Source organism: Mobula birostris, chromosome 23, assembly GCF_030028105.1.
Source record: "Mobula birostris isolate sMobBir1 chromosome 23, sMobBir1.hap1, whole genome shotgun sequence".
NCBI classification, from domain to species: domain Eukaryota; kingdom Metazoa; phylum Chordata; class Chondrichthyes; order Myliobatiformes; family Myliobatidae; genus Mobula; species Mobula birostris.
Genome location: NC_092392.1, coordinates 59,463,904 through 59,485,454, shown reverse-complemented (window position 1 = coordinate 59,485,454; position 21,551 = coordinate 59,463,904). Strand labels below are relative to the sequence as shown.

At 47.0% G+C, this 21,551-nt stretch overlaps 1 protein-coding gene across 1 annotated transcript; it reads left to right on the top strand.

The window, feature by feature from the left end:
- The first annotated feature begins 9,964 nt into the window (after positions 1–9,964).
- On the top strand, positions 9,965–20,703 carry ndufa12 (NADH:ubiquinone oxidoreductase subunit A12). Its single transcript, XM_072241276.1, has 4 exons — positions 9,965–10,088; positions 10,878–10,960; positions 19,008–19,095; positions 20,433–20,703. The coding sequence occupies exons 1-4, from the start codon at positions 10,000–10,002 to the stop codon at positions 20,608–20,610; spliced, it is 438 nt and encodes a 145-aa protein (XP_072097377.1). The 5' UTR covers positions 9,965–9,999; the 3' UTR covers positions 20,611–20,703.
- The last annotated feature ends 848 nt before the right edge of the window (positions 20,704–21,551 follow it).

Here is a 21,551-nt window from a genome sequence, read left to right as displayed (position 1 = left end):
AGCATCATTAGAGTAAAATCCTCTTCCATCCAGTACAAAGCAGTACATGTGATCAGCAACATCCAAGATTCACAATTACTGCTTCATCAGAGCTGCCAAAGTTTTCCTAGCGTTATCTTACAGGCCTGTGACTGCTGATCCCTAATGGGCTGGGTCTGTCATCCTGATCAATCCAAATCCAGGGATTCCTTCCTCCGCAGCTTCGTGTGAAACTCCTGCTCAACTATGGCAGTTTTGAAACTGCGCCATGCCTTAGGCAATGAGAGTGCAGTGATGCCTACAGCCAGAAAATTAATTTGTACAAATGAAATTTCTTCATTTCATCCATTTCCTTAACCACCTCATACACTGTAGTAGGGGGAAGCTGTTGCATTATGATCACCAATTTCCGGATTGTACAGGAATCCTCAGTGATTGACAACTGAAGGCCAGAGCAAAGCTGAAAATGATCCGGTAGAGGTCTAAGGGAAACATTTCTGTGTGATGTAGACACAACGTGGGGGTAAGGACTTTGCTGCCATTTAGGATGAATGAAGGGCCTAAGCTCCTAAGGCTTCACACCAGAGGAGCACCAAACTTGGACGTGAATTTAGAAGGGTTAGATGTAGTCAACATCTGCTGAAGGATCACTGAAGTTCTCTCCAATGTGACTCTGCCCTTGAAGAGAGTACCACTGATTCCATCACACAACAATCTATCCAGTCATAAAGTACTTCAGTATAGAAACAGGCTCTTCAACCCAACTAGACTGGCCTGTCCCACCTATCTGTACCTGGACCTTATCACTCAACCCCTCCCATCCATCTACATATCCAAACTCTCCTTAAATGTTGCAATCAAACCTGAATCCACCACTGCTACTGCTCAGCATTTCACACTCGTACCACTCTCTGAGTGAAGAAATTCCCCACTCAGACTCTCCGTAAATATTTCATTTTCACCCAAAACCTATGACCTTTAGTTCTAGTCTCACTCAACCTCAAGGAAAAAGCCTGCATGCTTTCACCTACCGTATACCCCTCATAATTTTGCACACCTCTAAAACATAATGAACACACGAAATTCCACAGATGCTGGAAATCCAGTGTAACACACACAAAATCCCAGAGGAACTCAGCAAGTCTGGCAGCATCAATGGAGAGGAATGAAGAATCAACATTTGGGTCGAGACCCTTCATCCCCTTATTCTCCCGTGCTCCAGGGAAGTTGGTGTATAATGGTTGACTTCTTGTTAGTCAGTCCAGCTTTGCTACCACCTGACCAACAAAAAGTAAAACGTCAAGTACCAACTAAAAGATATTAAGTCTGCAATATCTATGGTCTTATTTACTAGGCAGATGCATCAACCTACAAGTAGATTGGTGACGATGAGGTCATGTAGGTTTATCCCTCGTGTTGGTCCACAATGCCGTCGTTCAGGACTCTGTCAGCTCCCTCAGTGAAGATTACTGAAGACCCAACCCAGAGTCAATTCACACCCTTACTACCTTTAGTGCTTCCTCAGAGCTGTTCAGCATGGAGGGGCACTGATAGGTCAGCTGAGGGAGGACACTGAGAGGTGATAGCATCACAGAGAACAGCAGCACAGAAACAGATCCTTTGGCTCATCGACCCGCTCTTGCACCGTAGCCCTCCTATCCATGTACTTATCAACAAACAGCTTTTAAATGTTGAAACCAAGCCCACGTTCACCACTTCCAGCGACAGCTCATTCCACACTCTATCCACCTTCTGAGTGAAGACGTTTCCCTCCACGTTCCCCTTAAACATTTCACCTTTCACCCTCAACCTGTGATCTTCAGTTTTAGTCTCACCTGACCTCAGTGAGAAAAGACTGCTTGCATTCATCCTATCTATATCCCTTATAATGTTTGTATAATTATCAAATCTCCCCTTATTCTCCTATCCTCCAGTGAATAAAGTTTGAACTTACTCAGCCTTTTCCTATAACTCAGGTCCTCAAGTCCTGGTAACATCCTTGTAAAGTTTCTCAGTATTCTTTCAATCTTATTGATATCTTTCCTGTGGCATGTTATGCTCAGAACTACACACAATACTCCAAATTAGTCCTCACTAATGTCTTATACAACTTCAACATAACATGCCATCTCCTGTACTCATACTTTGATTGAAGTAGGCCAATATGCCTAAAGCTCTTTCTACGACCCCATCTTTCTGTGATAAATATCAATCTATCTATCAGGTAATCTGGATGTTTCCTTGCTCATGTTTGACCTGATGCCATGAGACTTCATAAGCTCTGACATTAATGTTGAGTACTACAGTGACAATTCCCTCACATCTGTTCACCACAGTACAAGCCACTTTTGAAGGGTGAGTGTTACTGATGGTCCAGGGCACATAGGGCAATGTGAAGGAGAATGAGCCACATGGTCTGTAAGATGTAACAATGCCAGACTGTTGCCTGCCCAATGTCTTGGACAGCTCTCCACATGTAGATGTCAGTCCCAGCAGAGAAGTTTGCAAGGTCATTGGGGGGGTGGTGGTGAGCAAGTGACTTTGCTCTGTCCAAATTCAATGCCTGGAAGTCCATGCATTTTCATTCTTTCTTGATACACGTTGGTAAGCTGAGCAGCTCTAATCAGGATGAGGGAACTGATGGCTTTGTAGCAAGTGATAGAAAGATAGGTGGAGGGACAGGTCGCGCTGAGGACAGAGGAGTCTGCAGGAGAATTTGCTCAGGTTGGGAGAAAGACAGAATGGGGTAGTGTGGGGCCATGCACTTTGGTAGGAAGAATAAAGGTGTAGATTATTTTCTAAATGGTGAGAGAATTCAGAAATCAGAGGTGCAAACAGACTTGAGAGCCCTAATTCAGGATTCCCTCAAGATTAACTTGCAGGTTGCATCGGTAGTAAGGAAGGCAAATGCAAAGTTAGCATTCATTTTGAAAGAGTTAGAATGGAAAAGCAAGGATGTACTACTGATGGTTTATAAGGCATTGATCAGACTGTATTTGGAATATTGTAAGGCCCCGCATCTAAGATGTGCTGGCCCTGGAGACAGTAGGCTCACAAAAATGATCCAGGAAATGAAAGGATTAACGTCTGAGGAGTGTGTCGGTGTCCGTACTCGATGGAGTTCAGAAGGATGAGGGAGGATCTCATGAAAATCTAATGAATATTGAAAGGAGTGGATAGAGTGGACACGGAGAGGATATTTCCATTAGTAGGAGAGTCCACGATTTGAGAGTACAACCTCAGTTAAAAAAAAGACATCCTTTTAGAATCTCGATCACATGGATAAAGTATTAGAGAAACTCAGAAGGCTAAAGGTGGAGGAATTGCCAGGACCCAATTGTCTGCACCCCGGATTACTGCATTAAAGGAAACACACCACTGGCATTGAAGGAAATGGCCGCAGAGATAGTGGACCCACTGGGTGGAAGTTTTCAGAAATTACTATAGTTTGGGATGGTACCAGAAGGTGAAAAACAACCTCTTGTTCAAAGAGGAAAGCAGAAGACTTCTGGCTAGTTGGCAAAATGTTAGAATCAATAATCGATGAAATAACTAATCATTTAGGAAAGTTGACTATAATCAAACGTGGTTTTATTGCTTGACTGATTTACTGGAATTGTTTGAGGATATAGCTGACGGGGTTGACGGAGGGAAACCTGTAGATTTCTAAAAGGCATTTGACAAGTTGCGATGTAAAGAGGAATACGGGAGGGAGCTGGGGCAGAGTAGCACACGGGAGGTGTGGAGAGGCATGAAGAACATCACTGGCTTCAATCAGCCTAGCTGTATTGTAGAGCCTCAGAATGCAGTTCTGAATGGGCAAATGAGTTAAACAGGTCTGACAATTACCCCCCCTCAGTACACCAGTCCAGGTGCAGAGGCACCCAATGCTCCCTCAGCACCAATTTCCCCCCCCCCCCCCCACCAATTCAACAGGTGGATGAACAACAGACTACCACTGTCTATATCTCCACCTTGCCCTGCACATACCATCCACACCTCCACATACCAACTGCTATCATCCCCATCTTCGCTTCCCGCAACCCCCACCTTCCACCAGACGGTGCAGACCCTGAGGTCCTGAAGGAGCGTGCTGAACGGCCATTTTCAATCTGATTTTCAGCCTGGAAACGGGCCCAGCTATGAGGAAACCATCATGTGTAGACCCAGTACCCAAGAAGGGCCAACCAAAAGTCTTGAGTGACTACCATCCAGTAGCCCTGACCTCACACGTCATGAAGACCCTAGAGAGGCTGGTCCTGGCTCACCTCCGACCCCTGGTCAGATCAGCCCTCAATTCCCTGCAGTTTCCCTACCAGGAGTACATTGGAGTTGACGATGTTGTCATCTACCTGCTGAACAGAGTCTACTCCCATTTGGATAAGCAGGGCAGCACTGAGAGGATCATGTTTTTTGATTTATCAAGTGCCTTCAAAATCATACAGGCCTCATTACTGGGGGAGAAGTTCTGTCCAGTGCAGGCTGGCACTTCCATTGTATCCTGGATAATGGACAACCTGACTGGCAGACCACAGTTTGTGCAGCTTCAGAGCAGTGTGTCTGACAGGGCTATAAACAGCACTGGGGCCCCACAGGGGATTGTATTGGCTCCCTCCCTGTTAACCCTGTACACCTCAGACTTTAGATAAAACACTGTCATGTCATCTGCAGAAATTCTCTGATGACTCAGCAATAGTTGAATTGATTTCACTTTATTTCTTACATCCTTCACATATATGAGGAGTAAAAATCTTTGTTATGTCTCCATCTGAATGTGCAATGTACAATTTATAGTAATTTGTAATAAATAGTATGTACAGTAAGATATACAACAGGACAGTTATTATAGCATAGAAATACAATTGTGTCAGCGTGAGTTAATCAGTCTGATGGCCTGGTGGAAGGAGCTGTCCCGGAGCCTGTTGGTCCTGGCTTTTATGCTGTGGTATCATTTCCCAGATGGTACAGCTGGAACAGTTTATGATTGGGGTGACTTGGGTCCCCAGTTACACCTGTCGGTTTAAGTGATCTGAATAGTGGGAAGTACAATTCCTGTACCAGGCAGTGATGCAGCCAGTCAGGATGCTCTCAATTGTGTCCCCATAGAAAGTCCTGAGGATCTGGGAACTCGTGCCGAACTTCTTCAACCGTCTGAGGTGAAAGAGGTGCTGTTGTGCCTTTTTCACCACACAGCTGGTGTGTACAGACCACGTGAGATCCTCGGTGATGTGTATGCTGAGGAACCTGAAAATGTTTACCCTCTCAACCCCAGATCAATTGATGTCAATAGGGGTTAGCCTGTCTCCATTCCTCCTGTAATCCACAACCAGCTCCTTTGTTTTTGTGACATTGAGGGAGAGGTTGTTTTCTTTACACCACTGTGTCAGGGTGATGACTTCTCAGTAGGCTGCCTTGCCATTATTTGAGATAAGGCCAATCGATGTAGTATCATCTGCAAGTTTAATTAGCAGATTGGAGCTGTGGGTGGTGACACAGTCATGGGTATACAGGGAGTAAAGGAGGGGACTCAGTACACAGCCCTGAGGGGCTCCTGTGTTGAGAGTCAGAGGGTTGGAGGTGAGGGAGCCCACTCTTACCACCTGCCAGCAATCTGACAGGAAGTCCAGGATCCAGCTACACAAGGCAGGGTGAAGATTGAAGTCTCTGAGCTTCTTGTCAAGCCTGGAGGGAATTATGGTGTTGAATGCTGAACTGTAGTCAAAGAACTGCACTCTCACATAAGCATCCTTCTTCTCCACATGTGTAAGGATGGTGTGTAGAGCTGTGGCTATTGTGTCATCTGTCGGTTGTGTCGGTAGGTGAATTGTTGGGGGTCCAGTGTGGGTGGTAACATGCTGCAGATGTGGTCCTTGACTGGCCCCTCAAAGCATGTGCTTATTATTGAGATGAGTGTGACAGGACACCAGTCGTTCAGACATGTTACCTTGGTCTTTTTTGGTACAGGGACAATGGTGGATGTTTTGAAGCAGGAGGGCACTCTACACTGGGAGAGGGAGAGATTGAAAATGTCTGTAAACACATCTGCCAGTTGTGCCACGCACACTCTGAGTCCCCGCCCTGGGATGCCGTCCGGTCCTGAGCCTTACGACTGTCCGCTCGTTGGAAACACCTGCGTACCTCAGCCTCAGAGATGACCAGGGTGCAGGTCGCTTCAGCGGCCCAGTGTTGGCAACATCGAACCGAGAGTAGAAAAGATTTAGTTCGTCTGAGAGGCAGCACCACTGCATTTAGCTTTGAAGTCTGTGATTTTATACAGACCTTGCTATAAGCTGCATGTGTTGTTGGTGGAGAGTTGTGTCAGGATCTTGTCCCTGTATTGTCGTTTTGCTGCCTTGATGACTTTGCGCAGATCGCAGCTGCATTTCTTGAGTTCCTGTTGGTTACTGGCAACATCAGCTCTGGCTCACGCGATAAGTGCTGCTCGTGCGAAACTGTTGATCCAGGGTTTCTGGTTTGGGTAGACTCTGACCAATTTTTGGGGGACAACATCCTCGATGCACTTCCAGATGAAGTTCGTGAACCCTTTTGTGAACTTGGAGACATTCTCAGCACAAAAGACATTCCAGTTGACGTCATCATTCCAGTTGGGTATATAAAAGTAGGACAGGAGGATGTATACAGGGCCCTGGTGGAGGACTTTGTCAAATGCAGCAAGTTCAACATTGGTAAGACAAAGGAGATGGTGATGAACTTTAGGAAGACTAAGCCTCCATTGCTTCCTGTTACTATTGATGGTGAGGACCTACAAGTACCTGGGGGTGCACCTGGATGACAGACTTGAGTGAAGCACAAAACAGAGGCTGTGTACAAGAAGTACCAGAGTCATCTCTACTTCCTGAGGAGACCGAGGCCCTTTGGAGTATGCTGGCCTCTCCTTTACATGTTCTACCAGTCTGTTGTTGCCAGTACAATCTTCTATGAGGTGATGTGCTGGGGCAATGGCATCAACATGGGTGATGCCAACGGGCTCAATAAACTGTTTAGAAAGGCTGGCTCTGTTATAGGAGTCAAACTGGACACACTGGAGGTTGTGGTAGAACAAAGACCCTATGGAAAATCCTGGCAATTCTGGACAATGTTTCTCACCATCTGCATGCCACCTTGGCTAACAGAGGAGCACTTTCAGTAATAGACTAAGACAACTGTGCTGCTCCAAAGAGTGCTATAGGAGGTCATTCTTACCCTCGGCCTTTTGGCTCTATAATGAGTCAAGCTGTAGACGGGGAAGTGATGACCCCCTCCTGTTAGACTGTTGGAGGTAACTTATTTTTTATTCTTTCTACTTCTCTTCTAAGTTTTGTACACTTGTACATCTGTGCACTCGTAATGCTACTGTGACATTTTAATTCCCTTTGTGATCAGTGAAGTATCTATCTATAAATGACTGATGATCTTGAGGTACTGTATTGGAGGAAGTATGGATTGAAGACTGATGATCATATGGAAAACAGACTTTATGGAATAAGTAGGTCCTTTTCAGGCTGCAGGGAATAACTAGTGAAGTAGCCCAGGGATCGGTTCTTGGCCCACAGTTGTTTATTATTTAATCATCTGGAGGAGGGAATGAAATATAAAGTTTCCAAGTTTACAGATGACAAGTAGGTGTGTTGTGACAAGGACATTGTGATTGTGGAAAGGAATATATATAGATTGAATTATAAGATATGGGGGAGTGTGAGGTCATGTACTTTGCTAAGAGGAATCAAAAGGCATATTATTATCTAAATGGAGAGAGATTGTGTGAATGAAATTCAATGGGATCAAGGTGTTCCAAGGCATGAATTGCAGTAAATTAGCAGGGAGTTCAACAAGTCATTAACAAGGCAGGATGCCTTTATTGTGAAGGGGTTGGAATTTAACAATAGGGAGATTTTGTAACAATTGTACAGGGTTTTGGTTAAAGGAGCCTCACCATGTTAATTCCTGAGATGAGGGGGTCGTCCAAGAAGGAGAGACTAGACAGTTTTGGTATTGGAATTGGAGTTGGTTATTAGTGTCACCTTTACCAAGGTGCGATGAAAAGCTCATCTTGCATTCTGTCTACAGAGGATCTGTAGGCACAACATATCATGAAGAATGCACACCAGTGCACTTCATTAGGAGTTTGAGCTGATTTGGTACCTCACCAAATACTCTGGCAAATTTCAGCTGAGGTCCTTTGGAGTACGCAGCCTCTCCTCCGCATGTTCTACCAGTCTGTTGTCATCAGTATAATCTTCTATGTGGTGATGTGCCAGGGCAATGGCATCAACACAGCTTCTCCATGGGAGGCAGGGACTGGCCTGTGTCAGGAGTATTGCCGACCCTCCACTACCTGCTGTTTAACTGCTGATGTCACAGTGCTGTAGGGCTTAAATATAGCACACAGTAACCTTTTCACTCTTTCGGTCGTTATGGACCAGGCAGTTGAGGGTGCCATAGAGACAGTAGACACCAGAGGTGTGCTGCAGTAAAGAGGGCAAGGGTGCACACTTTAGATAAGTACTTGTCACTGGGTCTATTGCTTAGTGTCTGTCTTATCCTGCTACTTTGGGTGCTGAGTTTAGATAAGTGTTTATAAATGAGTGTAGCTTGCAGGTTCACTGAATGTTCTTGTCTGTCTTATCCTGTAGACAGTTAACCTACTAACTGGTAGTGTCTTCAGTCCCTGCCCACTGAACCCACGATAATGACTTTGCACAAGAGATCTACAAGAGAAAAATAAATGAATCTGAATCTGTATCTGACACTTGTCAGTAATAATAACCCTGGTTCTCATTCTAATCATTACACAAGGTAACATGATAATAAAGTGTAACAAATATTTAGAAAGTAGTGTGGGTAAAGAATAAAGTGCAAGATCATAGCGAATTAGATTGTAAGGTCAGGACTCAAGAATCTGATAACAGCGGGATAGATGCTATCCTTAAACCTGGCGGCACATGGTTTCGGGCTTTTGTACCTAATGGGAGAGGGGAGAAGAGAGAATTCCAGAGTGGGTGGAATCTCTGATTATCCAGGTTGCTTTACTGAGGCAGCGAGAAGCTTGGAGCTGTATTCCTTGGATGCTTAAAAGACCTGATTCAAATATATAAGAACCAAAGAGATGCTGGAGTATTTTCACCTGCAGGAGAGTTATGAACGGGGTAAAGTCAGCCGCAACACACCCACAAAATGCTGCGTCTGGCGGCATCCACAGAAAATCGACGTGTTGGGCTGAGACCCTTCATCAGGAGGCGAGTCGGTACCGTGGAGCGAACTGGGCAGCTGGCACAGTCGGCGGCTGCGGGGTGAATCGTTCAGCCGGCCGCGGGTCGGAGCTATGGGACGGGTCGTTCAGCCGGCCGCGGGTCGGCGCTGTGGGGCGGGTCGTTCAGCCGGCCGCGGGTCGGCGCTGCGGGGTGAATCGTTCAGCCGGCCGCGGGTCGGCGCTGTGCGACGGGTCGTTCAGCCGGCCGCGGGTCGGCGCTGTGGGCTGAGAGGGTCAGCCGGCCGCGGGTCGGCGCTGTGCAACGGGTCGTTCAGCCGGCGCGGGTCGGCGCTGTGGGGCGGGTCGTTCAGCCGGCCGCGAGTCGGCGCCGTAGGGCGGGTCGTTCAGCCGGCCGCGGGTCGGCACTGTGGGTTGAGAGGGTCAGCCGGCCGCGGGTCGGCGCTGTGGGACGGGTCGTTCAGCCGGCGCGGGTCGGCGCTGTGGGGCGAATCGTTCCGCCGGCCGCGGGTCGCGCTGAGGGACGAAGTGGTGAGGCGGTTAGCCGGCCGCGGGTCGGCGCCGTGGGGCGGGTCGTTCAGCCGGCCGCAGGTCGGCGCTGTGGGCTGAGAGGGTCAGCCGGCCGCGGGTCGGCGCTGTGGGGCGGGTCGTTCAGCCGGCCGCGGGTCGGCGCTGTGGGGCGGGTCGTTCAGCCGGCCGCGGGTCGGCGCTGTGGGGCGGGTCGTTCAGCCGGCCGCAGGTCGGCGCTGTGGGCTGAGAGGGTCAGCCGGCCGCGGGTCGGCGCTGTGGGGCGGGTCGTTCAGCCGGCCAAGATGGCGGATGTTCTTGCTGTGTTCAGAAGGGGATGGACTCAGTTTTGGAGTCACGGCGGTATTCGTGGTGCTTTGTTTCATCTTCTAAGGTTGGAGAAGTTAATGGGGTCATTTCGGAGTAGATAGGAACAAAGTTTTTATGTTCAGGTCGGCGAGGGGAGGTGACCGTCAGGGAACGAAGAGGTCACCCTGGGGAAAGGAAGGGGGGAGGGACGGAGCGTAAAGGTAAGAGGGCAGAGTGAAAGCAGAGGGGAAGGAGAGGGAGGAGATGAGGGGAGGGTAAATCAGAGGGGAGTGAGAAGATGAGGGGAGGATAAATCGGGGGAGGAAGGAGATGAGGGGAGGGTAAATCGGGAGTGAGGGAGGAGATGAGCGGAGGGAGAAGATGAGGGGAGGAAGGAGATGAGGGGAGGGTAAATCGGGAGTGAGGGAGGAGATGAGGGGAGGGTAAATCGGGAGTGAGGGAGGAGATGAGGGGAGGGTAAATCGGGAGTGAGGGAGGAGATGAGGGGACGGTAAATCGGGAGTGAGGGAGGAGATGAGGGGAGGGAGAAGATGAGGGAGGAGATGAGGGGAGGGAGAAGATGAGGGAGGGGGAGGAGATGAGGGCAGGGTAAATTGGGAGTGAGAGGGAGGAGATGAGGGGAGGGAAAATCAGGAGTGAGAGGGAGGAGATGAGGGGAGGGTAAATCAGAGGGGAGTGAGGGAGGAGATGAGGGGAGGGAGGGGAAGGAGATGAGTTGAGGATAAATCAGAGGGGAGGATAAAGGTAGGGACGGGAGGAGAAGAGAGAAGGTTAATAGTGGGGAGAGGGGATAAGAAGAATGAGGGAGAGGGGATGGAGGACAATTACCATCAATTGGTATTTGGTTTTATAGAACAAGTGAACTAAAAACTGGGAACCTTGTTGGGGAAGACAAGTATGGAAACAAATATTATGAAGACAAACGATATTTCTTTGGTAAGTATTGCTTTTGCTTGCTACTTATACTTTATACTTTATTGTTGCCAAACAATTGATACTAGAACGTACAATCATCACAGCGATATTTGATTCTGCGCTTCGCGCTCCCTGGAGTACAAATCGTAAATAGTTAAACTTTAAATTATAAATCATAAATAGAAAATAAAAGGTAAAGTGAGTTAGTGCAAAAAAGCCGAGAGGCAGGTCCGGATATTTGGAGGATACGGCCCAGATCCGGGTCAGGATCCGTTCAGCAGTCTTATCACAGTTGAAAAGAAGCTGTTCCCAAATCTGGCCGTACGAGTCTTCAAGCTCCTGAGCCTTCTTCCGGAGGGAAGAGGGACGAACAGTGTGTTGGCTGGGTGGGTCATGTCCTTGATTATCCTGGCAGCACTGCTCTGACAGCATGCGGTGTAAAGTGAGTCCAAGGACGGAAGATTGGTTTGTGTGATGTGCTGCGCTGTGTTCACGATCTTCTGCAGCTTCTTCCGGTCTTGGACCGGACAACTTCCATACCAGGTTGTGATGCACCCTAGAAGAATGCTTTCTACGGTGCATCTATAAAAATTAGTGAGGGTTTTAGGGGACAAGCCTAGTTTTTTCAGGAAGTAAAGGTGCTGGTGGGCCTTCTTGGCAGTGGACTCTGCTTGGTTGGATCAAGTCAGGTCATTTGTGATATTGACCCTGAGGAACTTAAATGCTAAGGATGTGATATCTAACTTGTGTTATTTACAACGATTAGTCATAGTCATACTTTATTGATCCCAGGGGAAATTGGTTTTCGTTATAGTTGCACCATCAAATAATAAATAGTAATAAAACCATAAATAGTTAAATAGTAATATGTAAATTATGCCAGGAAATAAGTCCAGGACCAGCCTATTGGCTCAGGGTGTCTGACCCTCCAAGGGAGGAAAGTTTGATGGCCACAAGCAGGAATGACTTCCTTTGATCAATGAACTTCCTTTGTTGCATCTCAGTGGAATGAGTCTCTGGCTGAATGTACTCCTGTGCCCAACCAGTCCATTATGTAGTGGATGGGAGCCATTGTCCAAGATGGCATGCAACTTAGACAGCATCCTCTTTTCAGACACCACCGTGAGAGAGTCCAGTTCCACCCCTACAACATCACTGGCCTTACGAATGAGTTTGTTGGTTCTGTTGGTGTCTGCTACCCTCAGCCTGCTGCCCCAGCACACAACAGCAAACATGATAGCAGTGGCCACCACAGACTCGTAGAACATCCTCAGCATCGTCCGGCAGATGTTAAAGGACCTCAGTCTCCTCAGGAAATAGAGACGGCTCTGACCCTTCTTGTAGACAGCCTCAGTGTTCTTTGACCAGTCCAGTTTATTGTCAATTCGTATCCCCAGGTATTTGGCTCTCCTCAGGTCCACCACCAGCTCCTTAGTCTTTTTCACATTAAGCTGCAGATAATTCTGCTCACACCATGTGACGAAGTTTCCTACCGCAGCATTGGACCTGTACATAAAGTGACTCCTTATGTGCAGGTCCAATGGGAAATTATATTTTACAATAAATTTCATGACATATGCCAGTGATATTAAAACAGGTTCTGGTCTCTTTGGTGCAAGTATGTCTTGGGTTCTGGTTCTGCTCCAGGATTTTCCACTTAAGTATGGGCTGTGGTTAACCTGGTTTGCTGAGGGGCTGCTGCACTGAGAATTGTGTTGCTTTAGGATGATCCACCTGTCCTCAGCAGTAAAAGATGGCACTGTGTAATTTTGTGGAAAATCAGTTCACACTATGTAGCTGCTGTCTGTGGGACATTGGTGTGTGAAAATTGCTCTCCGTTTTTGGAAAGACAAACACCAATGCCTAGGAATGGAAAGGTCTACAGAGAGTGGTGGATACAGCCCAATCCATCACAGAAAATACCCTCCCCACCACTGATTACATCTACAAGGAGCACTGCTACAAGAAAGCAGCGTCCAGCGTCAAGGATCTCCACCATCCAGGCCATGCTCTCTTCTCACTACTGCCATTTGGCAGGAGGTTCAGGGGCTTTAGGTCCCACAGCACCAGGTTTAGGAACTGTTATTATCCTACAACCATCAGGTTCCTGAACCAATGTGAATAACTTCACTCTTCTCAACTCAACTGATTGCAGAGCCTGCAGACACACTTTCAAAGACTCTATAAACTCAAGTTCAAGTTTGATTGTATACAGCTGGATGATTGTCTTCCTCTGGAGACAAGATGCAAAACACAGTACTGACACTGACTGATTCGCAACTTCTCTCTGTTGGCAGCAAGTGAGCTGGGAGCTTGGGATGTCCGTTGTGGACAGACCAGCGATGCTCTGCACATCAGTTGCCTGGTCTATGTGCTCAGTGTTGTAGAGGAGGCCTATTGGAAGCACTGAATGCAGTGGACGAATTTGCAGATCGTATCCATGAACTTTTGTCACATCTGGAAGAACTGTGTAAGTCTGTGGACGGGGATGAGGAGGAGGAGGTGTGAAGTCAGGCGTTGTCCCTGACCTCTGACACTTTCACTGCAACAGGGATGATGGCACCAACTTTGAATTTTCCAGTTTTAGGTAATCCTTATCTCGGGTGTGTTTTACCACCCATCTCCTTCCAATCCTCCTCTGGGACTTGCATTTTTCTCCCCCATTCCTACACACCCCTCCAGCCCCATCACCCATTTTCACCCCTCTACCCCTCCTGTTTCCATCCACCGACTGCCCACAGGCTTTCCCCTCCCCCGTGGTCCTGTTTCCTTCTGCCCTAACCCCTCCCTGAATGTCATAGAATCATAGTCACTGAGCCTTTTAGCTCATCAGTCTGTGCTGAATTATTATTCTGCCTAGTCCCTCGGATCATAGTCCTCCATACCCCTCCCATCCACGTAACTATCCAAACTTCTCCCTGGTCCCATCGACCCACACCCAGACCATAGTCCTCCATACTGTCCCATCCACGTACCTATCCAAACCTCTCCCTGGTCCCATCGACCCACACCCGGACCATAGTCCTCATACCCCTCCCATCCATGTACCTATCCAAACCTCTCCCTGTTCCCATCGACCCACACCCGGACCATAGTCCTCCATATCCTCCCATCCGTGTACTCATCCAAACCTCTCCTTGGTCTCATCGACCCACATCCGGACCATAGTCCTCCATACCTTCCCATCCACATACCCATCCAAACCTCTCCCTGGTCTCATCGACCCACACCCGGACCATAGTCCTCCATATCCCTCCCATCCACGTTCTTATCTAAACGTCTCTTAAAGAGTGAAATCAGACCCACATCCAAAACTTCTGGAGCCTGCTTGTTCCACACAATGAGTGATTGTTCCTCTTAAATTTTTCACTTTTCACCCTTAACCTATAACCTCTACTTTATCATAGACAAGAGAAAATCTGCAGATGCTGGAACAGTCCTGGTGAAGGGTCTCAGCCTGAAACATCAACTGTACTCTTTTCCATAGATGCTGTCTGGCCTGCTGAGTTCCTCCAGCATTTTGTGTGTGTTGCTCGGATCTCTAGTTCTAGTTTCCCATGGAAAGCATCCGGCCTAAATGGGTTATCTGGCTGAATACTAAACACTCGTGCTGATCACTGGCTGGTGTGCTCAGCAATATCTTTAACCTCTCACTTGGGCAGTCTGAGGTACCACCTGCTTCAGCAGGCCTCAATCAGACTAGTGCCTGAGGAGAATGTGGTAATCTGCCGCTATGACTATCGTCCGGTAGCACTTACATCCACAGTGATGAAGTGTTCTGAAACATTGGTGATGAAACACATCAGCTCCTGCAGGGAAGTGACTTGGATTCACTCCAGTTTCCCTACTGGCACAACAGGTCCACAGCAGATGCCATTTCACTGGCCCTTCGAACAACCCTGGGACATCTGGATAGCAAAGATCCAAATATCAGGATGCTCTTTATCAACTACAGCTTGGCATTCAATACTGTCATCCCCTCAAAACCAACCAATAAGCTCCAAAACCTTGGTCTCAGTACATCATTCTGCAACTGGATCCTCAATTTCCTCCCTTGCAGGCCGCAGTCAGTTCGGATTGGCAACAATCTTCATCAGCACAGGACTACCACGAGGCTGTGTGCTTAACCCCATGCTTTGCTCACTTTACACTTACGGCTGTGTGGCTAGGGATATCTCCAATGCCATATTTAAGGTTGCCTACAACACCACTGTCATTGACCTAATCAATGGTGGCGACGGATCGGCGTACCGGAGGGAGATTGAAAACCTGGCTGAGTGGTGCCACAACAATAACCTCTCACTCAATGTCAGCAAGACCAAGGAGCTGATTCTTCAGGAAGAGGAATCCGGAGGTCCTTTCGCCAGTCCTCATTAGGGGATCAAAAGTGGAGAGGGTCAGCAACTTTAAATTCCTCGGTATTACCTTTTCAGAGGGCCTGTCCTGGCCCCAGCATGTAATTGCAGTTACAAGGAAAGCACGGCAGCACCTCAACTTCCTTAAGAAATTTGCGAAGATTTGGCATGACATCTAAGTTAAAATCACCATAAACCTATGGTTCCAATTCTCAACTTACTTAGCAATTTCCACCACTGGTGGCCTTTGTGTTCCTGCTTATCACCCTCCTGTCTGTCTCCATCTCTACCTTCCCAGGACCAGACCAACCTAAACCCCTGCAATTTTGCTCCAAGTGCCTTCTATTGTAAACAACAGGAATTCATCACCGGAAGAGGCTTCGCAGTAGTGAAGTAACTTCCGTAACTCCGTAATTTCCACCACCTCCAACAGGATCCCACCACTAAGCACATCTTCCCCCCCCCCCCCCGCTTTCCGCAAGGATCGCTCCCTACGCGACTCCCTTGTCCATTTGTCCCCCGCATCCCTCCCCACTGATCTCCCTCCTGGCACTTATCCTTGTAAGCGGAACAAGTGCTACACATGCCCTTACACTTCCTCGCTTACCACCATTCAGAGCCCCAGACAGTCCTTCCAGGTGAGGCAACACTTCACCTGTGAGTCGGCTGAGGTGATATACTGTGTCCGGTGCTCCCGATGTGGCCTTCTATATATTGGTGAGACCCGACGCAGACTGGGAGATTGTTTTGCTGAACAGCTACGCTCTGTCCGCCAGAGAAAGCAGGATCTCCCAGTGGCCACACATTTTAATTCCACATCCCGTTCCCATTATGACATGTCTATCCACGGCCTCCTCTATTGTAAAGATGAAGCCGCACTCAGGTTGGAGGAACAACACCTTATATTCTGTCTGGGTAGCCTCCAACCTGATGGCATGAACATCGACTTCTCTAACTTCCGCTAAGGCCCCACCTCCCCCTCGTACCCCATCTGTTACTCATTTTTATACACACATTCTTTCTCTCACTCTCCTTTTTCTCCCTCTGTCCCTCTGAATATACCCCTTGCCCATCCTCTGGGTTCCCCCCCCCCCTTGTCTTTCTCCCCAGACCTCCTGTCCCATGATCCTCTCATATCCCCTTTGCCAATCACCTGTCCAGCTCTTGGCTCCATCCTTCCCCCTCCTGTCTTCTCCTATCATTTTGGATCTCCCCCTCCCCCTCCCACTTTCAAATCTCTTCCTAACTCTTCCTTGAGTTAGTCCTGACGAAAGGTTTCGGCCTGAAACGTCGACTGTACCTCTTCCTAGAGATGCTGCCTGGCCTGCTGCGTTCACCAGCAACTTTGATGTGTGTTGCCTTCTATTGTGTTGTCTTTTGTCTGCCTGTGTTTATCATCCACCTTCCTCTATCTACTAACTGCACTCCTCCCCTCCCTTACCTGGCTTAATCTGCTCATCATCCCCTGCCCCTCCTTGGTCCGTCTATCATCTCTGGATCCCATCTCACCCCTTCCCCATCCGGTTCTCCGTCCTGAAACGTCAACATTTCCCCTCCCCTGCAGCCGCTGCTCGATCCGCTGAACCCCTTGAGCAGATTATTTGTTGCCCAGATTCAAATCTGCCGAGAGTGTTGAGGGAAGATGGTTATTGTATGGAAGTGAGACAGAGGCTGCTTGGTCATAGGCTGTTGTACAAAGCTGTCAGACCCCACTTGGAGTACTGTGCTCAGTTCTGGTCATCACACTACAGGAAGGATGTGGAAACCATGGAAAGGGTGCAGAGCAGATTTACAAGGATGTTGCCTGGATTGGGGAGCATGCCTTATGAGAATAGGTTGAGTGAACTTGGCCTTTTCTCCTTGGAGTGACGGAGGATGAGAGATGACCTGATAGAGGTGTATAAGATGCTGAGAGGCATTGATCGTGTGGATAGTAAGAGGCTTTTCCCAGGGCTGAAATGGCTAGTACGAGAGGGCATAGTTTTAAGGTACTTGGAAGTAGGTACAGAGGAGATGTCAGGGGTAAGATTTTTTCGCAGAGTGCATGGAATGGGCTGCAGGCAACGGTGGTGGAGGCGGATATGATAGGGTCTTTTAAGAGACTTTTGGATAGGTACATGGGACTCAGAAAAATAGAGGGCTATGGGTAACCCTAGGTAATTTCTAAAATATGTACATGTTCGTCACAGCGTTGTGGGCCGAAGGGCCTGTATTGTGCTAGAAGTTTTCTATGTTTCTATGCATCTATCCTGCTATCTTGATTTTAAGGGGAAATTGGTGGTGTTTATAATGGGAGGGCAATCTGATAATGTCCATGTTATTTGCTACAAATTATAATTCCACTCCCACTTTTCATTAGGCTAGTACTGTGGAACATCTCAAAACACTTCTAAAAACCTACTTTTTAAATTTGGTGAACTTACAGGATTACTTAATGCCTGTTGATGGATTGCATTTATAATTTGGTATATTCAATTACATTTTATTTTATTCTATATAATGTTTGTCTTAGGATTTTCAACTTTGAATTGTATTGCTATGACAATATTGATTTATCTTTACAATCTATGTAAAGCACCTTGAGCCTGCATCTTATAGTATGAAAGGTGCTATATAAATAAAGTTATTGTTTTTCCACAATATCTTTTGGTGCTTTTGCAACTTCTCATCAGTGTCTTAGTTTTATGACTTGCTGCCTGCATAGTCTACATATTGTGAATTCTGAAGAGATGAGGCCTCTTGGTTGTCATATCCGGAGGAGGTAGTGGGGATAGGCTACCACTACCTATTAGATGCTCCCAATGGCGTGCGTCTCAACTAGTCTCCGACAATCAAGTCCAGCTCCTGGCCTTCATGTGTGGCTTAGTTACTGAGTGTGGCAGAACAGTTTCTTCTGACAGAAGAGGAAAAAGGCGGCTTCGTGGTGCCTTAGCACCAGTCACTTCAGGCAGGTGGGACTCGTCAGCCATGGTTGGCAGCCCATCTAGGAGAAGGAGAACTCTGATCTCAAACCTCCACTGCCTTGCAGCAATACCCACTTGTGGGGAAGGCTTTTGGAGTAAACTCCGAGGGAAAAATCCAGAGCTGGCGTCCTGAAGGCGGCCCAATGTTGAGCTTAATGCTGACTGGCAACTCTTCTATACCAGTCTCTGCAGTTCCTGGCTGCGTAGAGAGGGGGAGCCTGCTTCATAGGCTTGCTCTCCATATTGTACTTCCCCGGCTTACACGTCATGTAGGTAAGTCAGACACAATATCCTTGGTCGACCCTGACTAACAGAAGACCTCTGAGGCCTACTTTGTGATATGACCTGCATCACAGGTCTGTAGCAGCCACTTTATGCTGTGAAGGGGAATCAAGTTAATCAGCCTGTCCAGTTATCCATCTTATTAACTTTTCCCAGGGCGGCAATGGCTAATTCCAGAGGACATGCTTTTATGGTGAGTGGAGGAATGTGTAAGGGAGATGTCAGTGCTGGGTGTTTTTTATACACAGCGGCAAGTGCGTGGAACATTCAGGACATTTAAGAAACTATTAGATGGGAACATAGATGTAAGAAACTTGGATGGTTATGGGCTGTGAAAGAGTGAAGGGTTAGATTGAGCATGATGTAGGTTAAAGGCCAGCACAACATTGTGGGCTGAAGGAGTTGTACTAAGTTCTAATTGGTGTGAATGTGGTATCTTGCTGATTGGTTTATAATTTCAATTCTTAGGTCGACATCGATGGGTTGAATACACTGAAGAGATGAATGGGAAGAACACTTACTGGGAAGTAGATGGAAGCATGATTCCTCCAGAATGGTAATATGCAGTTGCTTTCGTTTTCTTTGGATTTGTGGATGTGTGATGCATCTCTGGTTCACTCTCATTGTGGTCAATTTGTAAAGAATGGGTTCCTAAGCACCTCTGATCCAAAGTCTGTAAATCTCAAAATCTCTGCCAGCTACTGAGCTTCCACTGCCCTGCTGGGTAGGAATTCCAGAGGGTCAACACCCACGGGTGAAGAAATCTCTTCCCCCACCTGACCTAATGTTACAATTGACTCTGTTTCCTCCACCCTTGTACGGATTGCAGTCCAGATCATCATAATTCTTTGTTTTTAAAACAAAACAAAACTCATGATACCACTAAATGCTGCAGGCCAGGCAGCATCTATAGCAAAGAGTCGATAGTTCAGGCTGAGACCCTTCATCAGTCCTGTTCTGTGGAGAGCATCTGCACGTGGTGCCACTATGATCATTTTGTTACCTGCTGTAATCTTAGTTTCCTCCCTAAATTGTGGCTTTCATAAATGAGTACAACACTCTAACTGAGGCTCAACTATTTTTAGAAAATTTGACACAACTTTGCACTCAGCAATCCAGATGCATTTAATGGTCTTCACACAACTTTAAATGATTTGTGTGTGTAGATACTCCATCCCAGGTGTTTTTAAAATTATGCCAACGATTTGATTTTGTTCTGAATTATTGTCTTGAAGTTTCCGCCATCTCGTGCTCAACTGAGAGCAGATTGGTTGGTCACCCTTCTTTGGGCAGGTATGAATGCTGGCCTTCCTCACGTGTTCTGCTCCATTTCATTGGCCTAGTTGTAGCCAGAGGCTCCAGAGTTTCCACTTGGGTTGCATCCCATTCTGGTCAAATTTCTATGCAATATCATGACCATTTCCTCAGTTATTGAATGTGTCCTCTAGAGATGACAGATGCAAAATGTGCTGAGTTACTTCCTCCACACAAGGAGAGCAGACTTGTGAATGAGTCAGTTTATGTGTTGGTGCTGCTTTGTGGATGTTTTCAGGAACGTGTGAAATTAATGTCTGTGTATCCAGTAAGAACATCTGCTCCAATGTGCGGAAAGGGAGGAACGTTGAAAGGGCTTCAATCTTATGATTAGGCCGGATTGATTTCCCGGCTGTTTCGGAAAGGGTGGCACATAAAATGGTGGAGTGTACTCCAGGTTTCCTTTGCTGATGGCCAGTGCCTTTCATCTCAGTCTTTTGCATCTTATTTGTGGAACACGGCTGTTGATTGCTTTAGATGGTGGTCACAGGAGATGGCACTGAAAACAGCTGAGCTGTTGTTGAATTTTGAATGCATTTGATTATTGATTTTTTTTTTCTGTGTTCCTGGCTACTTTAGGCATCGTTGGATTCACTGCTTTACTGAGCACCCACCCACTACACACCCTCCAGTTGAAAGGAAATTTATCTTCAAAACGCATCAGTTTAACATGAGCGGCACGCCAGGACAGTATGTACCTTATTCAACTACTCACAAGAAGATTCATGAGTGGGTCCCACCACAAAGCAGCAAGTGAGCCATGTGTGCCCCAACTTCCACTCAAAATGATTCCTTCTATTCCTTCCTCATTCTATGTGGACATTAAACAAATAAAGTTATGTTATCGATACATTTTGTGTCAGATCCGTCTACGACCAGCAGATGTGTCTTCAGTAGATTTAAATTTGTAAGCAATCTATAAAACCTGAATTATTCCTAACAACCTGTGCTTTTCACCATGGTTTATCTCAAAGAGCTTTATATATATATCCAGTGTAGAGAAACACAGCAGTCTCTTTGTGCAGGTGCTGCTTGTTCTTGTTTAAAGGAAGAATGTTGGCCAGCGCACTGAGGAGAACTTGTATGTTCCAGTAGGGTCTTTCTTGTCCAGCTGAGAGTACCAGCAGGAATTTGTCAGCATGATTGATGGTGTTGCACTGCCTCTGTTGGCACTGGGCTCCCAGCCTAGATCATGATCTTGATTTTTGATGTGGGATCTGAATGCACACTCTGATTCAGGCGTAAGGATGGGTCTTCTACCCATTGAGCCACAGCAGAGACTCAAGCCATTTCACCCTGGAAGGTGAAATAAACCGGGAAGGGTTGCTCTGGGGAGCTGGGTGAACAAGGTGGTACAGCAGAAGTAATAGTCAACATGCATGTTGCTTTTCTATTAGAAGTTTTAGGAGAATAGACGCCAGTAATACCTCCATTCCTATCTCATTCCATCATTATTTCTTCCATGTCTCTTTAAGCAAAGTCTTCAGATATTCCTAGCACCCCTTTTCCATGTCTCTCACTCTCTCATTTATTCATTCTATTCACCTGCACAATCCAAGTGCACTCTTCTTTTGCTCTGCTCTCCCTAATCCTCACTCCAGTACAATTTACCTCCCTTATGTATCCGTGGCATCTTGTTCCCCGGTTTGCATACAGATCAAATCATTAGACAGTGCATTGAGGTAGAATAAAGGTAAA

Excerpts from the sequence above, each read along its gene's own strand:
- ndufa12 (XM_072241276.1), top strand. The coding sequence starts at position 10,000 with ATGGCGGATGTTCTTGCTGTGTTCAGAAGGGGATGGACTCAGTTTTGG. Across the intron at positions 10,961-19,007 it reads AGACAAACGATATTTCTTTG|GTCGACATCGATGGGTTGAA; the intron begins GTAAGTATTGCT and ends TTCAATTCTTAG. Across the intron at positions 19,096-20,432 it reads AGCATGATTCCTCCAGAATG|GCATCGTTGGATTCACTGCT; the intron begins GTAATATGCAGT and ends TGGCTACTTTAG.